The sequence below is a fragment of the Hydra vulgaris genome, chromosome 04, assembly GCF_038396675.1.
Source record: "Hydra vulgaris chromosome 04, alternate assembly HydraT2T_AEP".
In the NCBI taxonomy this organism is placed as follows: Eukaryota; Metazoa; Cnidaria; class Hydrozoa; order Anthoathecata; family Hydridae; genus Hydra; species Hydra vulgaris.
The window spans coordinates 14,112,216-14,134,728 of record NC_088923.1 but is presented as its reverse complement, the minus strand read 5'-3'; the positions used below and the strand labels follow the sequence as shown (position 1 = coordinate 14,134,728).

General features: G+C 30.4%; 2 protein-coding genes and 1 non-coding gene across 12 annotated transcripts in view; 2 read left to right on the top strand and 1 right to left on the bottom strand.

Annotated features, from left to right (window-relative positions):
* The window catches only part of LOC100214834 (uncharacterized), a 65,913-nt gene extending 51,887 nt beyond the window's left edge, over nucleotides 1–14,026 (top strand). For 6 of the 8 annotated variants that reach the window (XM_065795514.1, XM_065795518.1, XM_065795511.1 and 3 more), the window contains 17 exons: nucleotides 84–1,934; nucleotides 2,714–3,444; nucleotides 3,534–3,813; nucleotides 3,904–4,239; nucleotides 4,348–4,554; nucleotides 4,725–5,996; nucleotides 6,203–6,607; nucleotides 6,694–8,166; nucleotides 8,339–8,590; nucleotides 8,786–8,917; nucleotides 9,019–9,063; nucleotides 9,180–9,389; nucleotides 9,563–9,757; nucleotides 9,845–9,964; nucleotides 13,196–13,324; nucleotides 13,453–13,652; nucleotides 13,756–14,026. In XM_065795514.1, the coding sequence (XP_065651586.1) occupies nucleotides 84–1,934; nucleotides 2,714–3,444; nucleotides 3,534–3,813; nucleotides 3,904–4,239; nucleotides 4,348–4,554; nucleotides 4,725–5,996; nucleotides 6,203–6,607; nucleotides 6,694–8,166; nucleotides 8,339–8,590; nucleotides 8,786–8,917; nucleotides 9,019–9,063; nucleotides 9,180–9,389; nucleotides 9,563–9,757; nucleotides 9,845–9,964; nucleotides 13,196–13,324; nucleotides 13,453–13,652; nucleotides 13,756–13,797 (7,880 nt within the window). In that variant the 3' untranslated portion in view covers nucleotides 13,798–14,026. Of the gene's footprint in view, nucleotides 1–83; nucleotides 1,935–2,713; nucleotides 3,445–3,533; nucleotides 3,814–3,903; nucleotides 4,240–4,347; nucleotides 4,555–4,724; nucleotides 5,997–6,202; nucleotides 6,608–6,693; nucleotides 8,167–8,338; nucleotides 8,591–8,785; nucleotides 8,918–9,018; nucleotides 9,064–9,179; nucleotides 9,393–9,562; nucleotides 9,758–9,844; nucleotides 9,965–13,195; nucleotides 13,325–13,452; nucleotides 13,653–13,755 lie in introns of those variants that run through there. The other 2 variants (XM_065795512.1, XR_010638049.1) reach the window with 2 other exon arrangements.
* Nucleotides 2,509–2,577, top strand: mir2030 (microRNA 2030). Its single transcript, NR_107872.1, has one exon. It is a non-coding gene; the product is annotated as a microRNA 2030 (primary transcript).
* Nucleotides 13,837–22,513, bottom strand: part of LOC101237467 (cilia-and flagella-associated protein 96) — a 40,275-nt gene continuing 31,598 nt past the window's right edge. For 2 of the 3 annotated variants that reach the window (XM_065795519.1, XM_065795520.1), the window contains exon 8: nucleotides 13,837–14,191. In XM_065795519.1, coding sequence (XP_065651591.1) covers nucleotides 14,137–14,191 — 55 coding nt within the window. In that variant the 3' untranslated portion in view covers nucleotides 13,837–14,136. Of the gene's footprint in view, nucleotides 14,192–20,976; nucleotides 21,099–22,513 lie in introns of those variants that run through there. The other variant, XM_065795521.1, reaches the window with a different exon arrangement.

Sequence of the window (22,513 nt, the reverse complement as noted above, 5' to 3'; positions counted from 1 at the left end):
TATTTTGATATTTTAATTTTCTATTTTACTTGTGGTAACTGTATTATTATTATGAATATTGTTATTTTTATTATTATTTTTAGCTGATAAGTTAGAACAAAAGTTAGATAAATTGACTCGCGAAATGGAAATATTAGAAAAACTTGAAAATGATTATAGAAATGCTAAAATGCGCGCTATTGAAACTACTACCATAGCTACAACCACTGCCACACCAACAACAATTACTACTACTAAAACAGCAACAACAACAACAAAAACAGCAACAACAAAAACATCAACAACAACTAAAAGTACTACAAAAATATTACCAACACAAAAAAAACCCACGGTTGTTAAGAAACTACCAGTAACAACCCCTAAAAATAAGATAAATACCGCCAAAAAACACAAACAAACGTGGCATACTTTACACCAAAAAACCATTAGTACAACATCAATACCGACTCACGAAACAAGAGAAAAACAATCACGCCATAAAACAACTTCTTCTCCTCGTCACACAAAGTTATTACGCCATAAAACAAATTCTTATTATATCAAATCAACACCATTTGGAAACGCCTATCAAATTGATGGGCAAGCATTAAAGTTTGAAAAAATGAAAACATCTTATGATAGAAACGACGAAGGGACCTTTATTCAAGAATTGAAAAATGACAGAGAAACAGCCCATGACCGAGATCTAGAAAGACCATATCCTATTAGTAAAAAGTTTATAAAGTTTCAAAATTTAAAAGAAACTTTATCACCAAATAACAATATTGTATATGGGGATGATGGTTTCAAAACTACGAAGCCAAGCCACGCCAACCATGTTACGGAAAAAGTTTTTGCCAAAAAAATTTCTGAGACGAATGATTACATTTCACGACATATGTTTAGTGAAAGTTTATCTCCTAAACTATTTGATAATCAGTCTAAAAAGTTTGACAGTGCAGAAAATATTTTTCGATATGAGCTTAATACTAACTCAATGCCAGAAGATCTTAAAATGCCAGCTGAAGATAATATGGATACTTTCAGCGCTAATAATGACAGTCAAATACCAATTCTAGAAAAATTGAAAAACCAACCAAAGGTTGAAGCTGAAGATAAAAACTTGACAAATGATATTATCAGTGAAAATAATGATATTGTGGTCATAGTAAATGAAGACGATGCAGGTCAAGAGTTAGGAGATGTTTATGTTCAACCTCAAGAGCAAGTACTTAATGAAGATGACGCAGATTTTAAACCAACGTTAGGAGATTTTGTTATTCCCAAGTTTAACACCAAAAGGATCGAAAAAGACGTATTTAAATCAACATTGAAAGCTTCTAAGATTTTTGAAACTATAGTGTTAAGTCCGGAGAATCCTATTCCACCAGATAATGTTGTTTCTCTAGACAATATAACAACACCTTTTATCTTTCCTACACAAAGATCTACTAAATCGATTAAGACTGATTATCCAGTCACAACAAGAGAGCCAGAAACAGATCGAGAAGGACCGTCTATTGTAGATATAACAGAAATAAAACTTCATCGACCTGGGGTAAATTTAGATAAAAAATCCAATGTTCCTAAAGAATTTATTCCACCTAACCTCTTTTTCAAGAACGTTCCAGAACATTCAGTCAATAAAACAGAAGTAAATTCATCAAGCTCAACAAATTCATCAAGCTCAATCTTAAAACACTTCAATAAAAAGAAACAAATACTGTTTAAAGAAACAAAGTCTTTAAACCTAAGCGTTAATTACAGCGGAAAAAAATATTTCAATATTCAAAAGAAAAATAAGCATAAGTACGGGAATGATTTAATAACCTCTATGTTATATCCTACAAATTCATTTATAGCAAACATGCAAGGAATTGTTAATAGACGTGTTTCTCAGGTTTCTGGAAGTAATCATTTTAAAAATACTTCAAAAAAAGATTTTATAGTTCAAGGTAAGTTTTTTTATACTCATATTTTTAATTAAAATTTTATAGAAATTTTAGAAATTTGTGTTACCATGCCAACTAATTGCTTTTTTATATCGGCATTTTCAACGTCCGCGCATTTTTCAGCTGCTTTTTTTCTTTTTGGACGCATAAATTAAATGAAGCGTAACAAAATTTTACTGAATACTCAAACGCAGCGTCGCTCAAGCGTGTTATTGAAAAAAAAAAAAGTGCTGTCAAAAATTACCTTGCTGATTTCAACGATACTATTTCTGCTTATCAATGCGTTGCCTTATTTTTATATTGCTTTAAATTTTAATTCGTGGGAAAAAATTGTTCCGTAATCACAGCATGGTTACTTTCTTATTGTAATATTTAAGAAATTATTATCGTAAAAGTTAAGATTGGAATACAATTATATTTTGCTTGTGTTTTGTTTGAATTGAAACCATTTTGTTTGCTGTAGTATCTTTGTTATGGTTTCTTAGCGGTAAGTTAATTTTCTCGATAATCGATATATGCATTATATAAATTTAAAAGGAGCTAGATGAAGGTTGCCGAAGCAAGACGAATCTTGTCTATTCCCAGGGTAGCATAACATTGTAAGAAACATTTATTGCGTCTTACACTGCTGTGCTACCCAGGGTAGCAAGCAATGTTCCGATGTACGAAAACACTATGTGTGGTGTTTTATCATATAATTTTATTTTTATTGTTTAAGTAACTATAGTAACTATAAAACAAGGTTTAAAGCAAGTTGCATACCTATTGCATATATGTTTAAGGTGCCGGAACAACACTTATTCATTATGGCTTTGAAAACTATCGATTAAACGAAATAAAAGACGATAGCGGAAATAATATAAACGCAATTTTGGTTGGTGGAGCACGAGTTACCAAGTCAGATTCAAAATGCGGAGCTGCTGTGGAGCTAAGCGGTGGAGAAATAGTTATTAGTAATGAAGGATTAGCTAACAAAGAACTTGAAGCGATAACAATAGCCATGTGGATAAAGCTAAGACGAGATGAAGAAAATCTTTCATTGTTTAGTGTTGATCAAGGACCTGATAATCAAGGGGCATCTTTCTCTCTAGAGATTAAAGACGGTAAAGTCCATTGGAGTCATAACGATGAAAACGAAAACAATATATTCGATTTGTTAATAGTTCAACGATCTTCTATGCCATCTGGACTATGGACACACATTGGTGTGACATACGATTCGCATAACGGCTTAGCAAAACTTTATATTGATAGCCAATTAATTAAAACAGAAACTGGAGCTGGGCATATGTCGTCACAATTTGTTGGAAAAATTTCAGTTGGAAAAGGAGGCGCATTACCTGGGTTGGTTGATGAATTTTACTTATTTTCTAAAGCGCTGGTTTTAAGTGACATAAGAGATATTTCAGAACTCTGTAACCTCGACGCAAGCTATCCTATTCCTATGGAAACAACTAACCCGACTTTAGACTCAATCGATAACCGTTTAGGCAATCGACATTCAAGTATCGAGGTTAGTAATAGATTTTTATGCTTGTTTTCTTAATTGTTAACTGCGACGTACAATTTTTAATTGTTATGAATGTGTTCTCAATTTTTTAGATAAAAAACCAATGCACGCGTCAAGCCGTTTTTTTCAATACTGAAATTAGCGGCGGTAAAACGGCTGGGGTATTTGTTTATGATGGAGATACAAGTTCTATCGAGGAATGTATTCAAAAATGCTGTGACTCATCTAAATGTCACTTAGCATATCTGGAAAAAAATAGATGTTATAATATAATTTGTCATTTTCCTGCTTTATGTCAGCCAGTAAAAGCTGGCAAAGCGCTTGTTACGTTGGGGTATGTCGTTCGAAACGGAAACTCAGTTTATGAGCCAGGTAACAAAAAAATTTCAAAACTTTTAAATTTATTCCAAAAGAACTATCAATAAATATGTGCATTTTAAATTTTAATGCTTTATTCTGCAGATGATACACCGACATTAAAACCAAAGCCGAGTGAGTCATCTTTTACGCGAGTTACATTTCAACCCGTTATTCACCAAAAGTGCTTACAAAGTATGGTATACTATGGCGTAGCTTTGCGTGGTGGCTGGACTTCAGGAAAGTTTACAGATATGGGTATAGTTCCGAGTCTTCAAAAGTGCGTACAGTTATGTTGCAATGATAGCACGTGTGACCTTGCAATGCTAATTAGTCAAAAATGCTTTACTATTCATTGCTATTCACCCGAAGATTGTCAAACAGTTCCTAACGGACATGCTCAAATTGCCTATGTTACTAGAGAAGGCTATGCGCCAATTGGTAAGTTTTACTATTATAGTCAATAAAAATGCAAAACTTTTTAATGAATACATAAATAAAAAAATGGCTAGCAATAAACAAAATTATTTATAATAATTTTGTATTTAGTTCCCACTAAACCACCAACTCCTCATTCTGGGCATAAACATTCACATAAAACCACCTCCTCTCCGTCATACCGACCTGGTGTCACATTTTCACCAACAATAAGCCGCAAACGTTCAGACATGTCGCTTCATTTAACATTTGATCACATGGATGAAGATGAAGTTCTCGATGAGTCAGGTTACAACAATAACGGTCAGATGAGCAACGGTGAGTCATCCTGTGAAATTACTGTTTATTTTAAATCTATATATTTTGCAATATTCTTTTCTATTCCTAGACTATTTCGATCTTTTGTAACTTTTGTATTCTTTTATACTTTTTCCATACTTTTAAAAAGACATAGTTAGGCATATTTCAAAACTTTTCTTTTTGTGCAGGAACTAATATCTCGCCAGGGGGTGGTATTAGAGGAAATGGTGTGATGTTCCAAGGTGGCGTTCTTTTGTTAGATGGAGGAAGATTTAATCCGAAACCTATAAATGCAATTACTATTTGTTTATGGATCAAGCTTAGAGATGTTATAGGAAGACGCACGCTTTTCGAAGCATTAAGTAGTTTAGCGCAACCTGGAGTATATGCAGGAATATTCTTAGAAGTAATCGATGGACGAATACGTTGGTCAAGCAACAATGAAAATAATCTTCCAATATTCAGCGTAGAATCTCCTAACGTGATACAAAAAGACATTTGGTTTTTCATAGCTGCGACATATGATAGCGAAAGTGGAGAAGCAAAGATATTTGTTGATGGAAGTTTACAGTCGGTAAGCGTTGGGCGTGGTATCCTGATACAAGATTGGGCATCTAAAGCAGGGTTTGGAGCCCATCAACAAGGCAGATCCCTTCACGGATTTATGGATGATATTTATATATTTACTAGCGCTTTATATAGAGACGAAATAGTAAGTTATGTAAAAAATTTTAAAGAAAAACATGATATAAAACCAGCTCCTTTATTGACGTCTACTTCATTTACGACTACACAAACAACATCTCCAACAACATCACCTAAAATAAAAACAACTAAGCGACCAAATACGACTTCTTTGCGTAAAACTCCTAAAGTATTTAGACCTACAAAATCTTTGTTCAAAGTAACAACACACAAGACTACTCCTCATACTGTTAGAACAACGCACCATACTGCAACAGGTGCTCCTTCCTTAAGAGCGAAAAACAAAACGACGCCAAAAAAATTGCAAACATCCTCTAAGAAATCAACAACATCAACAACAACAACAAAAACTCAAACTACGACAGTCGCAACAACCAAAACTACGACGCCAACCGTAACAACTACGATGCCAACAGTATCAACTACGACGCCAACAGTAACAACCACAGAGCTTTCGTATACTAATATTCCAACTGTTAATCCTGCAATTTGTAAATACGGTAATACATATAGGTATACCGACTTAAAGGGAGGATTAGTAGCTGGAAACTTTTTGGACCGCGGGTTAACTAGTGGTATTCTACCTTGTATGGAGCTATGTTGTTCGCATCGAACCTGTGATCTTGCTTACATGATTTCTGGAAGGTGCTACTTAGTAGAGTGCTATACTGAGGATTTATGTTCAATTGTACCTAAAGGAATAGGCATTATTTCACCAACAATTGGGCTGGTTGTACGCCCTAACGGTCCTAAAAGTGAGTTTTTTTATTTTAAAAACTTTTTTACTATAGAAAATGTTTAGAGTTCTTTCAACTAAGAATATAGATACTACATCTTAACTTATTATAATGACCTTATTAAAAAAATATTTTTTTAGTAAATAGTTTAAAAAAAAACTGATCACATCATTAAGTTTAATATTGTCACTATTTTCTTGAAAATATCTTGTTTATATTATTAGTTCCAGAATTAAGCGATCTGTTGGGAAGTTTACCGAAAATTCAGCCTACTTCAAAAGAAGTAAGCCCAACTAATCTAATGACAGATATTAACGAGTTGGAATTAGAACTAGGAAACGGACCAAACGGAAAGCTGCACAAATGCGTATTTAAAAAGACTTTGGTTCACACCACTTTTGTTGGAGGTTTAAGAGCAGGAAATTTTTCGAACAAAGGAAGAGTTACTTCAATGAAAACATGTCAAGATATTTGTTGCAGCGATTTAAAGTGCGATGTTGCAGTAATGATGAAACAATCATGTTTCTTAGTTGCTTGCAACAACATGGAGTTATGTCAACCACGCCAGGCAAAGTTGGAGAGATTTAGTTTACTTCTATCCTACCGAGATAGGTCTGCGGAGAAAGAAGGTATATTAAGATATGATTTGATTATTTAAAAATTTTTGAAAATGTTTAAATCAAAATATTGAATTGTGAGTTGTTTTTTTTTTAAGATATAGATATGTCTAGTCTAATGGATAAACCATACATCACTTTAACGGAAACAACAACTACTACTACAAATAAACCTATAACAGAGTTATTTAAACCAAGACTATCAAACGAGACTTCAGATATGCCTGAAGCTTTAAAACCAGATACCGAGGTTAAATCTTGGTGTGCAACATCATTTATACTTCCCGGAATGTTTTTAAGTGATATCTCAAAGACTAGAGTTTATAAAAATTTAGGAATAGTTTCTGATATTAAGATTTGCATGAACCATTGTTGTAATTTGTTAGATTGCACTGTTGCTTATGTGGATGAAAATATGCATTGCTATGTGGTAAGGTGTTTTAACCCGAGTCTTTGTAAACCAGCTATTGGTTCTGCAAACAATAAAATTGGTTTTGTAGTTAGGAACGGATGGTCGTTATTTAGAAATGAAAACGAGGTCATTGCAGACAGTGATCTACATAACACTGAATTAAAAAATATTTCAATGTCAAATGGTAATGATGACATTACAGTTAGTACGATACTTGCTAATAAAACTTTGCATTCAGCAGAATCAAAGGTAATAGAATCTCTTACAAACAAGATTGGTTACTGTAAAGAAACAGAAATTTTAAAAGATCACCGCTTCATAATGGGAATGAAGGCGGGTATATTTACAGAACATGGTGAGGTTGAGAACTTCCCTTCTTGCCTTGTTTACTGTTGTAGTGATAAAACGTGCGACATAGCGTACATGGTCGATAAGACTTGTTATAGTGTTAAATGTTTTACTAACAGTTCTTGTAATACTTTTTCGGTTCCGAACTTCTTTCTCAATCCAATCATGGCATTTGTATCAAGATCACCAAATAATGTAGAACTACTGCTTTCAGTGGCTGGTAATATTTCAGTGCCAACAGGTGGCCACCATTTTACCGTTAGTGTGCTTCCGGGATTAACTAAGCAAACTAATTTAAAGCTTAAACAAAGTAAGAAGCACCAACACAAGCTTCAAAAAAGCAGCCATAATCATCATGTCTTTCCTTTTAGAAAAGCTCAAAAAATGACAAAGCTTCTTAAACAAGTTAAACTTGTTTATAAAAGCAACAAACACGTTAAACCCGATGATAAGAATATTATTAGAAAACTTGTTCACGAAATGTTAGGTGAAACATCTTCAGGATCTGGAGAAAGCAATATTGGATTAGAGTCAGGAAACGGGTCAGGGTTGCATAAGCCAATCATTTACCATGAATATCAAATTCACAACAGGAAAAACAGTCATCACCATAAGAATCACAAGACCGCTAAGAAAAAACTACATAAATTTCAATATAGAAAACACAAAAAACTTCGTAAAAAAGTCACAATGAGCTTTGCTAACTTACCATCATTAAATTTAACCGAGGATGTGAATGCTGATAAAAAATATTTCTTTCCGTTGGACAAAGTAGATATTCAAATAATTGAAGCACTTAGTCCTGATAAAGGTGATTTTCATGAATTACTTTCATTAATAATAATTTGTTTTTTTCGCATTTTCTCTGTTTAAAAAAAATTGATGTGATGCATTTTAGTTAATAAAAATAAAAATAACAACTACATTGTGTTTTTTTTTTTACACAAAGTTATTATAATATATATCATTTCGTAACTTTGCAGATTTCACAAGATGTGACGCTAATAAATACGGTTGTGAGCATTTTTGCATCACTCTTATCCATGGAGGCTCAAGGTGTATGTGTAATATTGGATATAAGCTCGCACTCGACGGTAAACATTGTCTCTATGAAGGAGTATGTGAAGCTCGTGCACATGGGTGTCAGCAAGAATGCAAATTTACTGAAGATGGATATGAATGTTTTTGTCGTAGCGGTTTTTTGATGAAAAAACTGCTTGAAAATGAGTGTCAAGGTATAAACGAATTACTATTGGTTATAAGACAAATTGTTGTCTTCCCCTTCCCCATGCCCGATCATCTGTATTTGTATTGAAATGTTAATTGTATTTATATACTTATGCGGCATAACATGAAATTTTAAAAAAAAAATTTTTTTTTGTATTATGATTATATTAGCGTGACATTTTAAATATTGATATTTAAATTAGATATGGACGAATGTACGATGGGTATACATGGTTGTAGTGATATTTGTGTAAACACAGTTGGTTCATATCTTTGCCAATGTCGTGATGACTATACGTTAAGCGATGATGGTATGACATGTGAGAAACAAAATGGTGAGCATAATTTTTTTTTAAACTAAATTAATGGTACTGTTTGTTGTTATCATTTTGACTTTTGGTACAAAAGTAATTTTTTTTTTTTTTTTGCTATTAAGAATTGAGGAAAAGCAAGATAACACGTCCAAACGACACTTTTACAAGTTAGTTGGATTTAAATGCTATTATTATATTTACTTTTTAAAATAATATATTTAACACGGTTTATAATACATGTATATTTAAATTTTCATTTAATAAAATCCTTATTTTTAATTAGTTCCTGCAATGATAGAATCCAAAAGAAAGGATTTAATCTACGTAACACAAGGTCACAGCGTAGTCCTTGAATGCAAATCGCATGGTTATCCAACGCCGTTCATAGTTTGGACTTTTCTCTATAATCGAACAAACATTATAAAGAGTGACGAGCGGCGTAAAATTGTTGCCGGAGGAGCACTTGTTATCCAGGATGCATCCATAAGCGATACTGGCAAGAAATATATTTTGTTTAAAATTATTGTATTAGATATCAGAATATTTTAGGGTGTTATAAATTTTTACTAGGGTGTTATAAATTTTTATTAGGGTGTTATAAATTTTGTTAGAAGAACTTAAATGTGTTCAAAATTGTTTGCTTATTTATTATTGCTTTTAAATCACTAGGTATTTATGTTTGCATTTCTTCCAATATTGCTGGTACTGATTCAGCCACGTATAGCTTAAACGTAACTGATTTAAACGAATGCGAATTGCATCTCCATAAATGTGATCATATTTGTCACAACACTCTATTTAGTTATTACTGCTCATGCTATAATGGTTACTCGTTATCCTACGATCAAACGAGCTGTGTAGGTAAGTGATAAAATTATGCAATCTGTTAAAATTATTTTTCATTATATTATGGGCTACTACCGTTTATCAAAATACAAATAATTTTAGATCGCAATGAGTGCACTATCGATGGTGTATGTCAACACTATTGCCTAAACACTATCGGCAGTTATCAATGCAATTGTTTTCAAGGTTATTTTCTAGCAGCAGATAATAAAAGCTGTTTAGGTAAAGTAACGATTTATGCAATGAATTATACTTAATAATATTACCTGAATTTTCATATATTACGAACTCAATGTTGATAACATAGTTAGCATTATTAGCATCATGAAAATAATAAATGAATAGAATTACATAAATAACATGAGGAAAAATGATATTACAGATAATGTGTTGATTTTTAAACAACTACTCCATTTATATAAATACATCGAATTCCAAAGAGAATCCGATGTATTGTATTATAATTACAAAATGTGGATTAGCTGGGTGAAATTAGCTAGTCGCGAAAAAGTTTTTGGTCCCAAATAACGAACTAGCTAATGATATTCTCCTAATCTTAAGTCAAATTTTCAATTTTTTCCATCTCAAGTTTTTTCTTGTCAAATCAATTCAATCGTTTCTTGTTTGGTAATATAGTTTGGTTTTTGTTTTTCTCCCGTGCTTAATTTTCTTTTCTTTCGATTATTGCGAACGATCGTACAAACGACGAATAACACTGGCCAACAAGTATATATACTTTTGTATCTTCAACTTTATTCAAATTATACATATGGACTGAGACAAAATCACTACGGAAATATTTTATTAGTTCTAGTTTGAGATATTTAATAGCAATAATTTCGTATTTCAGTTAATTCGCTACAGAGCAATATGACAGCTTGCATGTACAAACGCAAGTGCAATATGACAACTTGCATATTCTAATAACATTTAAAATACGTTTGGTTTTTTTCGTTACAGAAATATTCTAACATGTTTAAACAAAGAAAATCGTCAAGCTAATAAGTATAAAGATTATGGGTTTTCGTCACGGTATCGTGATCTTTTTGATTTCTTCTTGCATGCGAGTTCTGGAGCATCCCTAAACACAAACCAGCAAAAATATGCAAGTGTAGCTTCATTCTAACAACCCTGATATCTATGTTCCATTACATAAATACCTTTGAAACTTTTCTCCATGTTCATCACTAACAGTTCCACAAAAAAAGTCTAGGTGTGACTGAAGGAAATAAATCTTGAATTACGTGTTACATCCAAGTTGATTCTATTTTGGCTGAAATACTGTTACCAATTGAATGTAGTTATCATCTCGTTAAAAAAATCTATAAATTGCTCCCTTGTTAGCTTCCCAAGTTTCCTTTTTTTTGCCCTTTCAAAACCTCTTCAAATTCAGAATCCTTAACAAGTTAACGTATTTGTGGCCCAGCAAAAATTCCCTCTTTAACTTTTGCAATACTTGTTTTTGAATATTTGCTCTTAAATACCTAAAAGCCTGTGCTTTTTTGTTCATACCTTAGACTAAAATTTTTAATAAACCCAACTTAATATGTAAGGGTGGAAAAAGAGCATTATTTGAACCCACGAGTGGTTCACCAATAACATTTTTTTTTGACATTTCTTGTAGGTCAGCCTTTAATGTAGGTGAACTTCTGTCTATACTGTCTACTGTGCTGTTTTATTTCTACTTGTGGACTTGATTGTGTTATGTACTTCAAAATAATGCTTTTCTACTGTATTGAAACCTAAGTTATAATTAAAAAAAAATTGCGGAGAAAACGTAATAAAAATCTTTTTTTATATGCCGTTTATTCTCGAACAAGATCACTTAATTTTGCTTTACTCAATCTGTGAGGTGTATCATTTGTTAACACAAAATCAGGATCATCTGATGTGGAAGGCTTGTTTTCTTCTATTTCTATCTTCTGCTCAGGGGCGCCGCCAGCATTTTTTGGTCTTTGAAAGAGCTAACTTCTAGACATGAAGCAAACTCCAAACATTTATACGTTTATACTTTTGTCAAATAAGGATGCTTTGCAAAAAATTGCCATGATTGGAACTTGGGAACAAAAAAGCCTCAAAATTTTATACCCCCTGCCCAAACGTGAGAGCAACAAATTGATGAAATATTTTTTGTACTACTTTCAATTAGACTTATATTCATCGATAAATTTTAAGTTTCATCTCGCAGCGTTCAAAAATTATGACAATATAAAATTTGCAACCCCTCAAATTGAGGGGGGTTTAAACTTTATATGATCATAATTTTTAAACGCTAAAGTATTTTACAATGAAATTTAAAATTTATTGATGAATATCAGTCTAGTTAAAAATAATAAAAAAAATATTTCATCAACTTGTTGCTCTCACGTTTGGGGCAGGGGGGACAAAATTTTGCGGCTTTTTCGTTCGCAAGCTCCAATCATTGCAATTTTTAGCGAAGCATCCTTATTTGACATAAGTATAAACATATAAATGTTTGGAGTTTGCTCCATGTCTGGAAGTTAGCTATCTCAAAGACCAAAAAATGCTGGCGGCGCCCATGCTTCTGCTTCTTACTCATAAATTTGTGGTGTTTCCACTTAATGGCCACGTTTATACTTACTGGTCAAATATCCGAATGTGGAATAGGTATAATTGCAGATGGAAGATTTGGATATCTAATTGTTTCTATTTTCTTTATTAACAAGTCTGTAATTTAACTTTAACCACCCTGGTCAATTACAAATATATCTGATCCATTATTTGACCTCCCTCATAACTGACTATAGATGGACAGTAAACAGACAATAAATAACTTTTAATTAGTATCAAGCATATTTATTTCGAAATATAATCATCTAATATTAAAATAAAAGGTACTTTATTTTTAAATTAACCTTATTTGCGACGTGTCCTTAACGAATTGTGGAAGAAAACTTTAAAAAAAGCATAGCACATTCACATTGGCATTCAGCCACCTTTGTTCAAAGCTGCCAAGTGTATGCAGCGTTTAGGTGTGCACAGCCAAATGGTATGAGAGTAGTTCCCCCTGAATTTAAAATTATTCTACCAGATTAGGGTTTATTTTAATAAATTTCTAAATGGTCAGGAAATAAGTAATTTTGGTTTCGAAACAAAATCACTTTTGCTTTGTAAAATTATTTGAGAAACATTTATTATAAAATTCACGTAATATAAAAAAAGCGACGTATTTTACATTGGTACTTTTAGCTGAAGTGTTTACGTACTCCAGCACTAAAACTAATGTAAAGGCAATAAATATTGTATAAGTTAGATGAGTGTTTAATGATAATGAGAGTGATACCAAGAAGAGTAGCCAAACGTTAAATATCTTTTCTAAGTTCCCCTAACAACTATTAGCCAAACAGCTTTCCATTCTCTAGAGACATTCCAACATAAATGCGAAAAAAAAATAAATAATTTTTTAACAAAATAAAAAATTTTCTTTTCAAGATCTGGACGAATGTTTGAGCGCTCAAGACAATAACTGTTCACAAATATGCAATAATACGATTGGCGGGTACAAATGCAGTTGCTTACCAGGGTTCCATTTATCATATCACGACAACAAAACATGTGAAAGTAAGATGTCTAATAAAAATAATTATGTAATTTAAATTTTTACCATTTGTTTTCATAAAACATTAATTTATTATTAATACGTAAAACACAAATTTATTATTTTAAATTAACAGTCTTGTTTCGTCTAGAAACTACTTTACATCATCATCAGAGCCATACTAAATTATCGCTAAAACAATTCCTTAATGGTTCTTATGGTTACATAATGTTGACATCTTTTACATTGATATGTGTCGGAATATTATGTGGCACTATTGTTTACTTGGTTCATCATTACAGAAAACAAAATAAAATCCGTGATGAAAATTGTGGTCATGAAATTCCACCAGTAAGTCAAAGCTAGCTTTTAGAAACCAGTGTTGTTGTTTTTCTTACTTTTAGTTAAAAACGTTTAAAATTCTATAGTTTTTTTAAGGTTAATTATTTTTTAGATTAACACACGAAGTTCAGCTATTTTTTCATGGAACAACTAATAAACCTTATTACCCTAAAATAAAAATATTATAAGAACATATTGAGAACAGATTTTGTAATTTAGCATTATTATTTTGTAATTAAGCATCAGTAATTTTTTATAATCCAGCTACAATAACTTTTTGTATATATTTTCTTGTATATAAACTTTCTCTCTTGTATGTGTAATTATATCTGTAATATATCAGTAATGTTTAATTTATTTATAAAAATAAATACATTTTAGTATGTAAAGCAATTTTAATAACGTAATAAAATATAAAGATATTAAAATCAAAAATAAAAACCAGACAATTTTATTTATATATATGACACACACACACGCACGCAGACATTATTTACACAGATAAAGTTGGTAGTTCGTATTCGTTGAAATTTTGACAGTTGATCCGCCTGAAATAAAAAGGATAAAAATGTTTAATAAGAAAATAGATTAAAGACTTTTTTAAAAAGAAGCAATCTAAATCTAAAATTTATTAAAGCTATATGTTGTTCTTCTACTTTCACACTTAAAGCGTGTTCACGAAATAAGTGTAAAAGTAGGAGAACAACTAAATAAAGGTACTCATCAACTTTTATTTAGAACTAAGTATTAATTTTAATACAATAATAAAAGAAAATATTTCAAAGAAATTAATTTGTTCCCGTGGGCATCTAACAAAATTTCGAACTTTTGTTTTGGTGGTACCCATAAGCTTACGCACAGAATAACAATCAAAACTATTTGATACTTTTTAAATAAAATTTTCAAATCTTAAACGTTTCTGCATAGCTTTTTTTTTTTCCATTTTTTAATTAATACTTACCCATTACTTTGCAACAATTTTTAATTTTGGGCAGTTTGGAGGATTTGTTATTTTAGACATTTCTTTTTAATGTCATTTTGTTTATACCATCCCATAACCAGTTAGCTATAATGAGGTAAATGACGTTTTTGTAAACACTCTTTAACATGTATTTTACCAGAAAGTGTGGAATCAGAAATGTAGGGTGCTGATTATTTTGTCATACCTGCAAATAGCTTGCGAAATCAAACCATTTTTAGCAAACTTATCATATTTTGTTTAAGTTTTTTTACCTGCTTTTTCTCTGTATTTGTGTATTATAGTAAACAGCACCAGGAATTTGCTGATAAACGTACTTTTTTTTTTTTTTTTTAATTATTCGCCTCTTCAAGGCCGAGAAGGCCACTACAGTTGAGGAGGCTACTTTTTGTGGTTACAACTCTCTCTTAACTCTATAACTCCGAAACACGAACCTTGACGAACAAGGCCGCTGCGCGGAGAAACAAGTTGAGTGCGGTACTACCAGGGACGTGGTGGGGATCGAACTCAGAACTTCTCGCTTATGAGACGACCGCTCTACCACTACACCACTACCGCACTTCGTATAGGTTGTATCATCTTTAATAATTTAGAAATTTTTAGAAATATACTTTTTATAAAACTTTCTCCAGGGGGTTCTTGCACTTTTAATTTGAATTTCAGAACGGTTAGGCACTTGTGATTTGAAAGCTTGAATTTATTTCGAATTTTTACAACCAAACTAAGAAAAAATTCTTATCTTTTTATGCGTTCTGTGGATTATTTATAAAACTGTTAACCAGTTTTCTTACCAGTTTTATATCTTAAAAAACCTCCTTTTCACCATTACCGGATTTGCATTTAATCGATTTTGTTTAGGAAAAACATTAAATATCATGGCTAACGGTGTTGGGATTTATTTGCAACTTTTTTGCAATTAATTGTTTCCTTTCTGTTTATTACAGTATACTGGATACAACATTTAACTTTTTCTTATGATCTATTCTTGCTTATTGACAACACTATAGTGTTGTCAATTATTGACAACACTATAGTGTTGTCAATTATTGACAACACTATAGTGTTGTCAATAAGAAGGTATGTTGACCTAACATATACAGTTAAGAAGGCCTATATATTGTCACACTTAAAGTTCAAACTAAACTCCTTAAGGAAAAACAATATTAATATATTAAAATCTTTTTTGGAGCAAAACCATACCGCTAAAAAATGTATAGCTTTTCGTTTTATACATGTAAGGTCTTAATTTATTTAAATAATAACAAATAGCGTTATTGTTGCTTCATTGGTACCATTTTTTTTGGCAGCAGTTTTATAATAACTAGAAACAACATTTTTTCCAGCTTGAAAATGAAAGTTGAAAAAAAAAATGACACTTTTCTACAGAAATTATTGATAGAGTACGATGCGTTTAAATTTTTTGATAGTTAAAAAAAATTTTCCCTTGCATGATGCTTCTTTTTCATACAAAATTGAACCTTTCTTTTCCTTTTTTTTATCATTCTCTAAGTTATCAAAATCTAATTCACCCAAAACAAACACCTCAAGAAACAGAAAAAACCCTCTTTCTTGAGGTGTGTTGCATAATTTTTTCATTTTTAAATTTATGTTCCTGAAACGAACTATTTTAAAAACGGACAATTACGCAAAACATATTTTTATGAAACTCATTTTTCCACAAATAACCAAACAAGCTGATACTTATGTATATAAGCTTTACGCGGGAGGCAACGTTTACTAATTTTCGGGGATTTTCCTATCCACCACAAGCTTAAGACCCTCCCGTTTATTAATTTCTACATGCTATCAACAAAAAAAAAACATCTCAATTTTTTATTTACAAAACATAAAAATAGGTTTGAAAAAAATACACTTTTTACAATAAACAATAACAAGATGAAAAAAAAGTTTATCTTCTTTCATAACAATAACTTTTTTAAGGAAAATTTAAGAGCTCTAATAGAATCTTATTGGTTGTAGCACCGCCACAAAAAGATTAACAATTAATGAGTTGGTTCTCCTATTTCGACCTAACCGACAACGTTTATGTGCTTCAAACGGAGTTCATAATCGAAACCCTTAGATTACTAGTCCAGCATTCTAGTCACTGCGACAAGACTGTTAAAATTCATTGATAAAATATTTTGTTTATAATCAACAATATGCTAAACAGTATTTTTATACGTACCTTTTAAAACATTCAGGGTGTAATGCAAGAAGCGAACTTGAGTCGAGTTCGACTTGAACTTTACATATTAGTATTTTTTGAGGGGAAAACCCATACTCTGCCGCTATTGGTTACAATGTAAAGTTCAAGTCGAACTTGATTCAAGTTCGCTTCTTGCATTCCACCCTCAATTTACCATCAACCTTTAACCGTCAATCAAAGCTTAAATTACTAAATACAAACCCAGCACATTGTGTTACATTTTTCAGTTTGATGTTTGAAAGTAAACGTGTTTTAATAATTTTCACTGCGTTTGAACTTAAGTGTTGATCGCTATTTTCAACTTTTTTTTATAAAAGCTTAAGTGACTCGGTGATTTCCCTGACTTTATTACCAATATAAAGAAGTGTAAAGTAGTTTTTCATGACTACTTGGTTTTTGAATTTAAAATCAACTTTAGTATCATTAATTTTAGAGGTTCTATCAATTAAGCATTTAAATATTTTTACCTTGCGTGATGTTTGTTCGTTATGTTATAAGTAATCACAAGAGATTAGTTTTGGAATGTGAATCAATAAAGAAAAGGCAACCGTATAACGGTCATTTTTATAAATGAAACTTTTTATTTAAGTGATGATATAAATAGAGCATCACCAAATAAATCAGACTTTGTAAAAGTTGCTGTTGACATTGTTAAATGTGAAGATAGAGAAAAAGCCTAATGTTAAACATTTGATCTATACTATTTAAGAAGTTTATGGATTGTTTAAAAAAAAACCAATTATTGTTATTGGATTAACGAATTTTTTTTTAATTTAAGAGCGTATAGTGTTTTATTAATCACCAAAGTACCACGTAATACTTGTGTTTGCTCTATTCACCAAAGTATGCCTATCATAAAACGCATATTTTCATAAAAATATGCGTTTCATCATAGACAGTATATAACTAATATGGAAACGATTTCTAATAACACTTGAGTTTCTCTCTATACAGGGTTCCACAGAAAAAAAAAATCAAAACTCTAGGACTTTCCAGGACCAATTTCTTACTTTTCCAGGATTTTCGCAAAAAAACTCCAGGACTTTAACAGAATATTTCCCCCCCAAAAAAATTTCAGGACTTTCCAGGATTTAGCTATAAAAAATTCGGAAAATTAATGTTTTCCTTTGAAATAAACCATTTAAAAAGATATAAAATAAAAACTTTATTACCGTTTGAAACTAAAATTTTCATAAATAAATCTATCTTTCTAATAAAACACAAAACCTAAAGCATAAAATAGTGTAGCGCAGTGGTAGCTACTTGCCTTAGAAACTAGGTATCCGTATTTTAAACCCACCTCTGGACATATTTTGCAACATCTGTTATGAAAGAGGTGCGAACTTCTTATTAAAAACATTTAACTAATTTAAAAATAAAAAATATGAAAAATTCTCAATCAATCATATAATTCTTATCATGTCAAGTATTTTTACAGATATATTAAGTAGAAGCAACCAACTGTGGACTTTACTTTACATTTTGAAATATATATCTTGAAATATATATCTTAAAATATGTTTACATTGGTGAGAGGGAAAACATACTTGGTTATAATATGATTCATAAATGAGAACTATAAAATTTAACCTTTTAAAATTTAGTTTAAAATTTTAACTACGGAACCCATGTTACTTAAAAATATGATTAAAAAATTTTCAAATTTTAATCCTTGAATTTAAAAAATTCCAGCAAATTTTTTATACTTAAAGACAAAGCGTTTTTTCAAAAAATAATCAGTTTTTATAGCACAAAAAACGCAATAACTTCGGATCCACTTAACTTCTAAAGTTGAAAGACCCGCTTATTAAGTTTTTTTTAGCTCTATACAATCACGTTATTCATATAAAAATATGTCGACAAGAAAAAAATCCTGTGGAATGGTTAACTTGATTAGTTAATAATTTATATATCACTCTTTACATTATTTTGGTATCTTCACTGCAAGCAAGAAAATTTAAGTACACTTTTATAATTTTAGATTTGAAGTTTTAGTTTAAAAGCACTTATTCCTGGTTTAAAAGCACTTATTCCTCTATAAAAAAGGTAGGAATTTCTACCTCAGAGTAGGATATGTGAGATACCCCTTAGTAATGTATAACTTTCTACCTTCTAAGGTAGAAAATTATACTTTAATTATTGACTAAATCACATTACTAATATTATTGAGTAAAAAACTTATTAAGTACTAAAAAATTATTTCGAAAAAAATTTAATTAATTTTAATAAATTTGTATAAATACTTAAAAAATTTTTCTTAAACTAAAATTCGAAATTGAATGTAATGCTTGAATATAATTTTATTTTTATTATGCTGTATTTTTATTATGCTGTATTGAAATGCATATATTAGCAAATAAAGAAATTACACTTGATGCAAAAAAGATGATGCAATAAAGTCTGCTACCAAATATTGCACCACTAAAGTACATAATCAAACAGGATTTAATTTTAAAAAAAGAGAAAGCACAGTGTATCAAAAAAAGATAGTTACAAAATTGTATTTCAAAATCTATCTTTACTATAAGTTTTAGAAATGATTTAGTATCTATTATGTTAAATACAGAAAAAAAAACCATCACCTATTAACAGTGGCGGATCCAGCATTTTTTGATCTTTAAGATAGCTAACTTCCAGACATGGAGCTAACTCCAAGCATTTTTACGTTCATACTTATATCAAATAATGAGGGTTTGCAAAAAATTGCGGTGATTGGAGGCTGGGAACAAAAAAGCCCCAAAATTTTTGCTACACCTGCCCCAAACGTGAGAGCAACAAGTTGATGAAATATTTTTTGTATTATTCTCAACTAGACTTATATTCATCGTTAATTTTTAAGTTTCATAGTATTATCTCTCAGCGTTCAAAAATCATGACCATATAAAGTTTAAACCCCCCTCAATTTGAGGGGGGTTTAAACTTTATATGGTCATAATTTTTGAATATATCATAATTTTTGAACATATCTGGAAGTTATCTATCTCAAAAATTAAAAAATGCTGGATCCGCCACTGTATTAGGGAGTTATTTTGAGAGAACATAAAACTTAAAGTTACCTTAAAATTTAAGGTTAATAAAAATAAGATCTTCCATGGTAATTTTCTAGTCTGCTACAGTGTATGATGATATACTTAACTAATCTAACTGACTTTACCATTACTAGTGTCACTGGATGACAAATGATTCTTTTATTTTCAGAAATTTGTAAATTAAACTCCTTAAAAGTTATTGCTTGTAACTTGCGATGGAGTTTCTGCAAATCACAAGTTGTTTAACATGTATTTTAAATGATTCATTTATATCTGATCTACCACATTAAAATAAGACAACTGGTTACTTTCTTATTCAGATGTAATTTACCCGACTTAAAACATACAGATAAAAAAAGATATATTTTAATGACTTTAACTTCAATAATAACACAATAAAAAAAACAAAAAATATTTGTAGTAGGTGGAAATGTAATATATTTAGCTACAAGGGTAATATAAAGTATTGCATTATAGTAATATAGTATTGATTCATGCCATAAAAAAGAAATTAAGAGCAAGTAAAAACTGTTCGCATTATTTACAAAATAATGTTATAAGATATGTTCAAAACTAAATATATATACATTTTTATAAAACATATGTTAAATATTAGTGGTATCATTAATATTTTAAAATTGAGAAAACAATTTTTATTACTTTTTATTATTTTTATTACCAATAAAATCAGCATTTCCATCAAATGAATTAGTTACATTATTTTTACTAGTAGCTAAGCTATAGTGACTTCTTCTAGAAATAATTGAAATATTTATACTTGATTTTAAAATTCAGCTTATAGCAGGGTACCATTTATCTTTAGCAAGCTTTTCTGTAATATGAACAATTTTTTAAAATGAAATAATTTTAAAAATTATTAAAACTATTAAAATAAAAATTCTAATATGAAATAATTTTAAAACCTAATAAGATGAAGCTTTCTTTTATTCTTTACTAAATTGTTTATCAGTAATTTTTTCCTTGTGTTTGGGGTTAAAGTGACGAGTCACCTTGCAATATATATCGTTTCTTGCAAAAAAAATACATAAATATACTTTCTTCACTTTGGTTAGAATAAAATAAATTAGTAACATAATATTTAAAAAAAATTGAAGTCTGTTTCCAACAAATAGAAACTCAATAGCAGCTAAAGCAGCATCGAATTCATTCAAATTATCTAAGTCTGCACCGAAAAAAGTCATTTAAAAAATATTTGATGCGCTCTTAGTCCGGTCAACCTATAAAGTTCAAATTATTTTAAGAAGTATATAGAAAATGGTCGTAATTAGAATTTAATTGGTAATTAAATTCTAATTACGCTTGCATGCCTAATACAAGGATGGGTGGGAATTTTAGTCCAGATCTGATAAACGGGTGGGGGTTAATAAAAGGTCTGTCTTAATAAAAGGGTGGGTGGAAATTTTTTATAAATCTAATTTCAATTTATTGTCGGCTCGTAGTCAAAACCTTATAAATCTAAATTAATTATTTTTACAGAACACGCTAAAAACAATTTAATTCTAGTGTGGCTTGCGGTCAAATGCGCATTTTTTAACAGCTTTTTTATCTTAATTTCAATAGGATTTAATATGCTTAAGTAAGTTTATATTATGATAAGGAACAAACCAAAAGTTTATTTTAAACATCGAAATAGGTCGGCATTATTTTGTTGATAACAAATTAAAATTAACAAACAGGGGAGGGGAGGGAGTGGGGGAGGAGAAGGAGGGGGTCCTAATGAGTAAAATTTTCAGAAAATTAATAAACTTCCCATTCCGTGTATTGAGCACGCAAGAGTAGTTGCTTTCCAGTATTTAAATATTTGTTGACAGACAATGATATGCATTTAAATCATGTTAAAATCCGCTTATAGAGTGATTCATGAATCATTTCGAATATTGTATGGATGCACTTAATATTCAAACTTTGGAGTATGAAACTGATAATCTAAGTAATATAGTAACTTGACAAAGACGGGTAAAAACCGAAACAAAAGCGACTCATCCTAAAGATGAAAAATTCTGGGCTGGGCCAATAAGTGAAATATTATTTGAAATATACAAACTAGCTTCTGATTACTTGGATAATGCATATATAAAAATGCATATATAAAAATGCATATATAAAAATGCATATATAAAAATCAATCAAGCGAGATTTTATCATCAAATGATTTATAAATGTATGAAAACAAATTCAAATGAAGCTGTCGTAGGCGTTGATTTTGCAGAAATCTTTGAATAAATTAATCAAAATAAACCACCAAGCGCTCATTACAACCAGACTCCAACTTCAATCTTAACTTCAGCTATATATATCAATATCATACTACCAATATTATACTATATTATTATATATTTGGTATACTATATATCATATATTTGGTATATTATATATCAATATTTATTATACTATCACATATTTGGTAATATAAATACTACATCTACAATAAACATCTTTTTTTTTTTAAACATTTTCACTTCAACAAGGCTGCAAGTAACCACTATTAGAGTTGGAAGTTACTGGAAGAGAAAAGATGAAGTTTATAAAGCAAAACAATTAATAGACGACTTAAATGATTGAGGTGAAAATATTCAGAAAATATTTATAACAAATAGATAAAAGGAGCGAGTTCCAAGGAGCTGATGTTCGA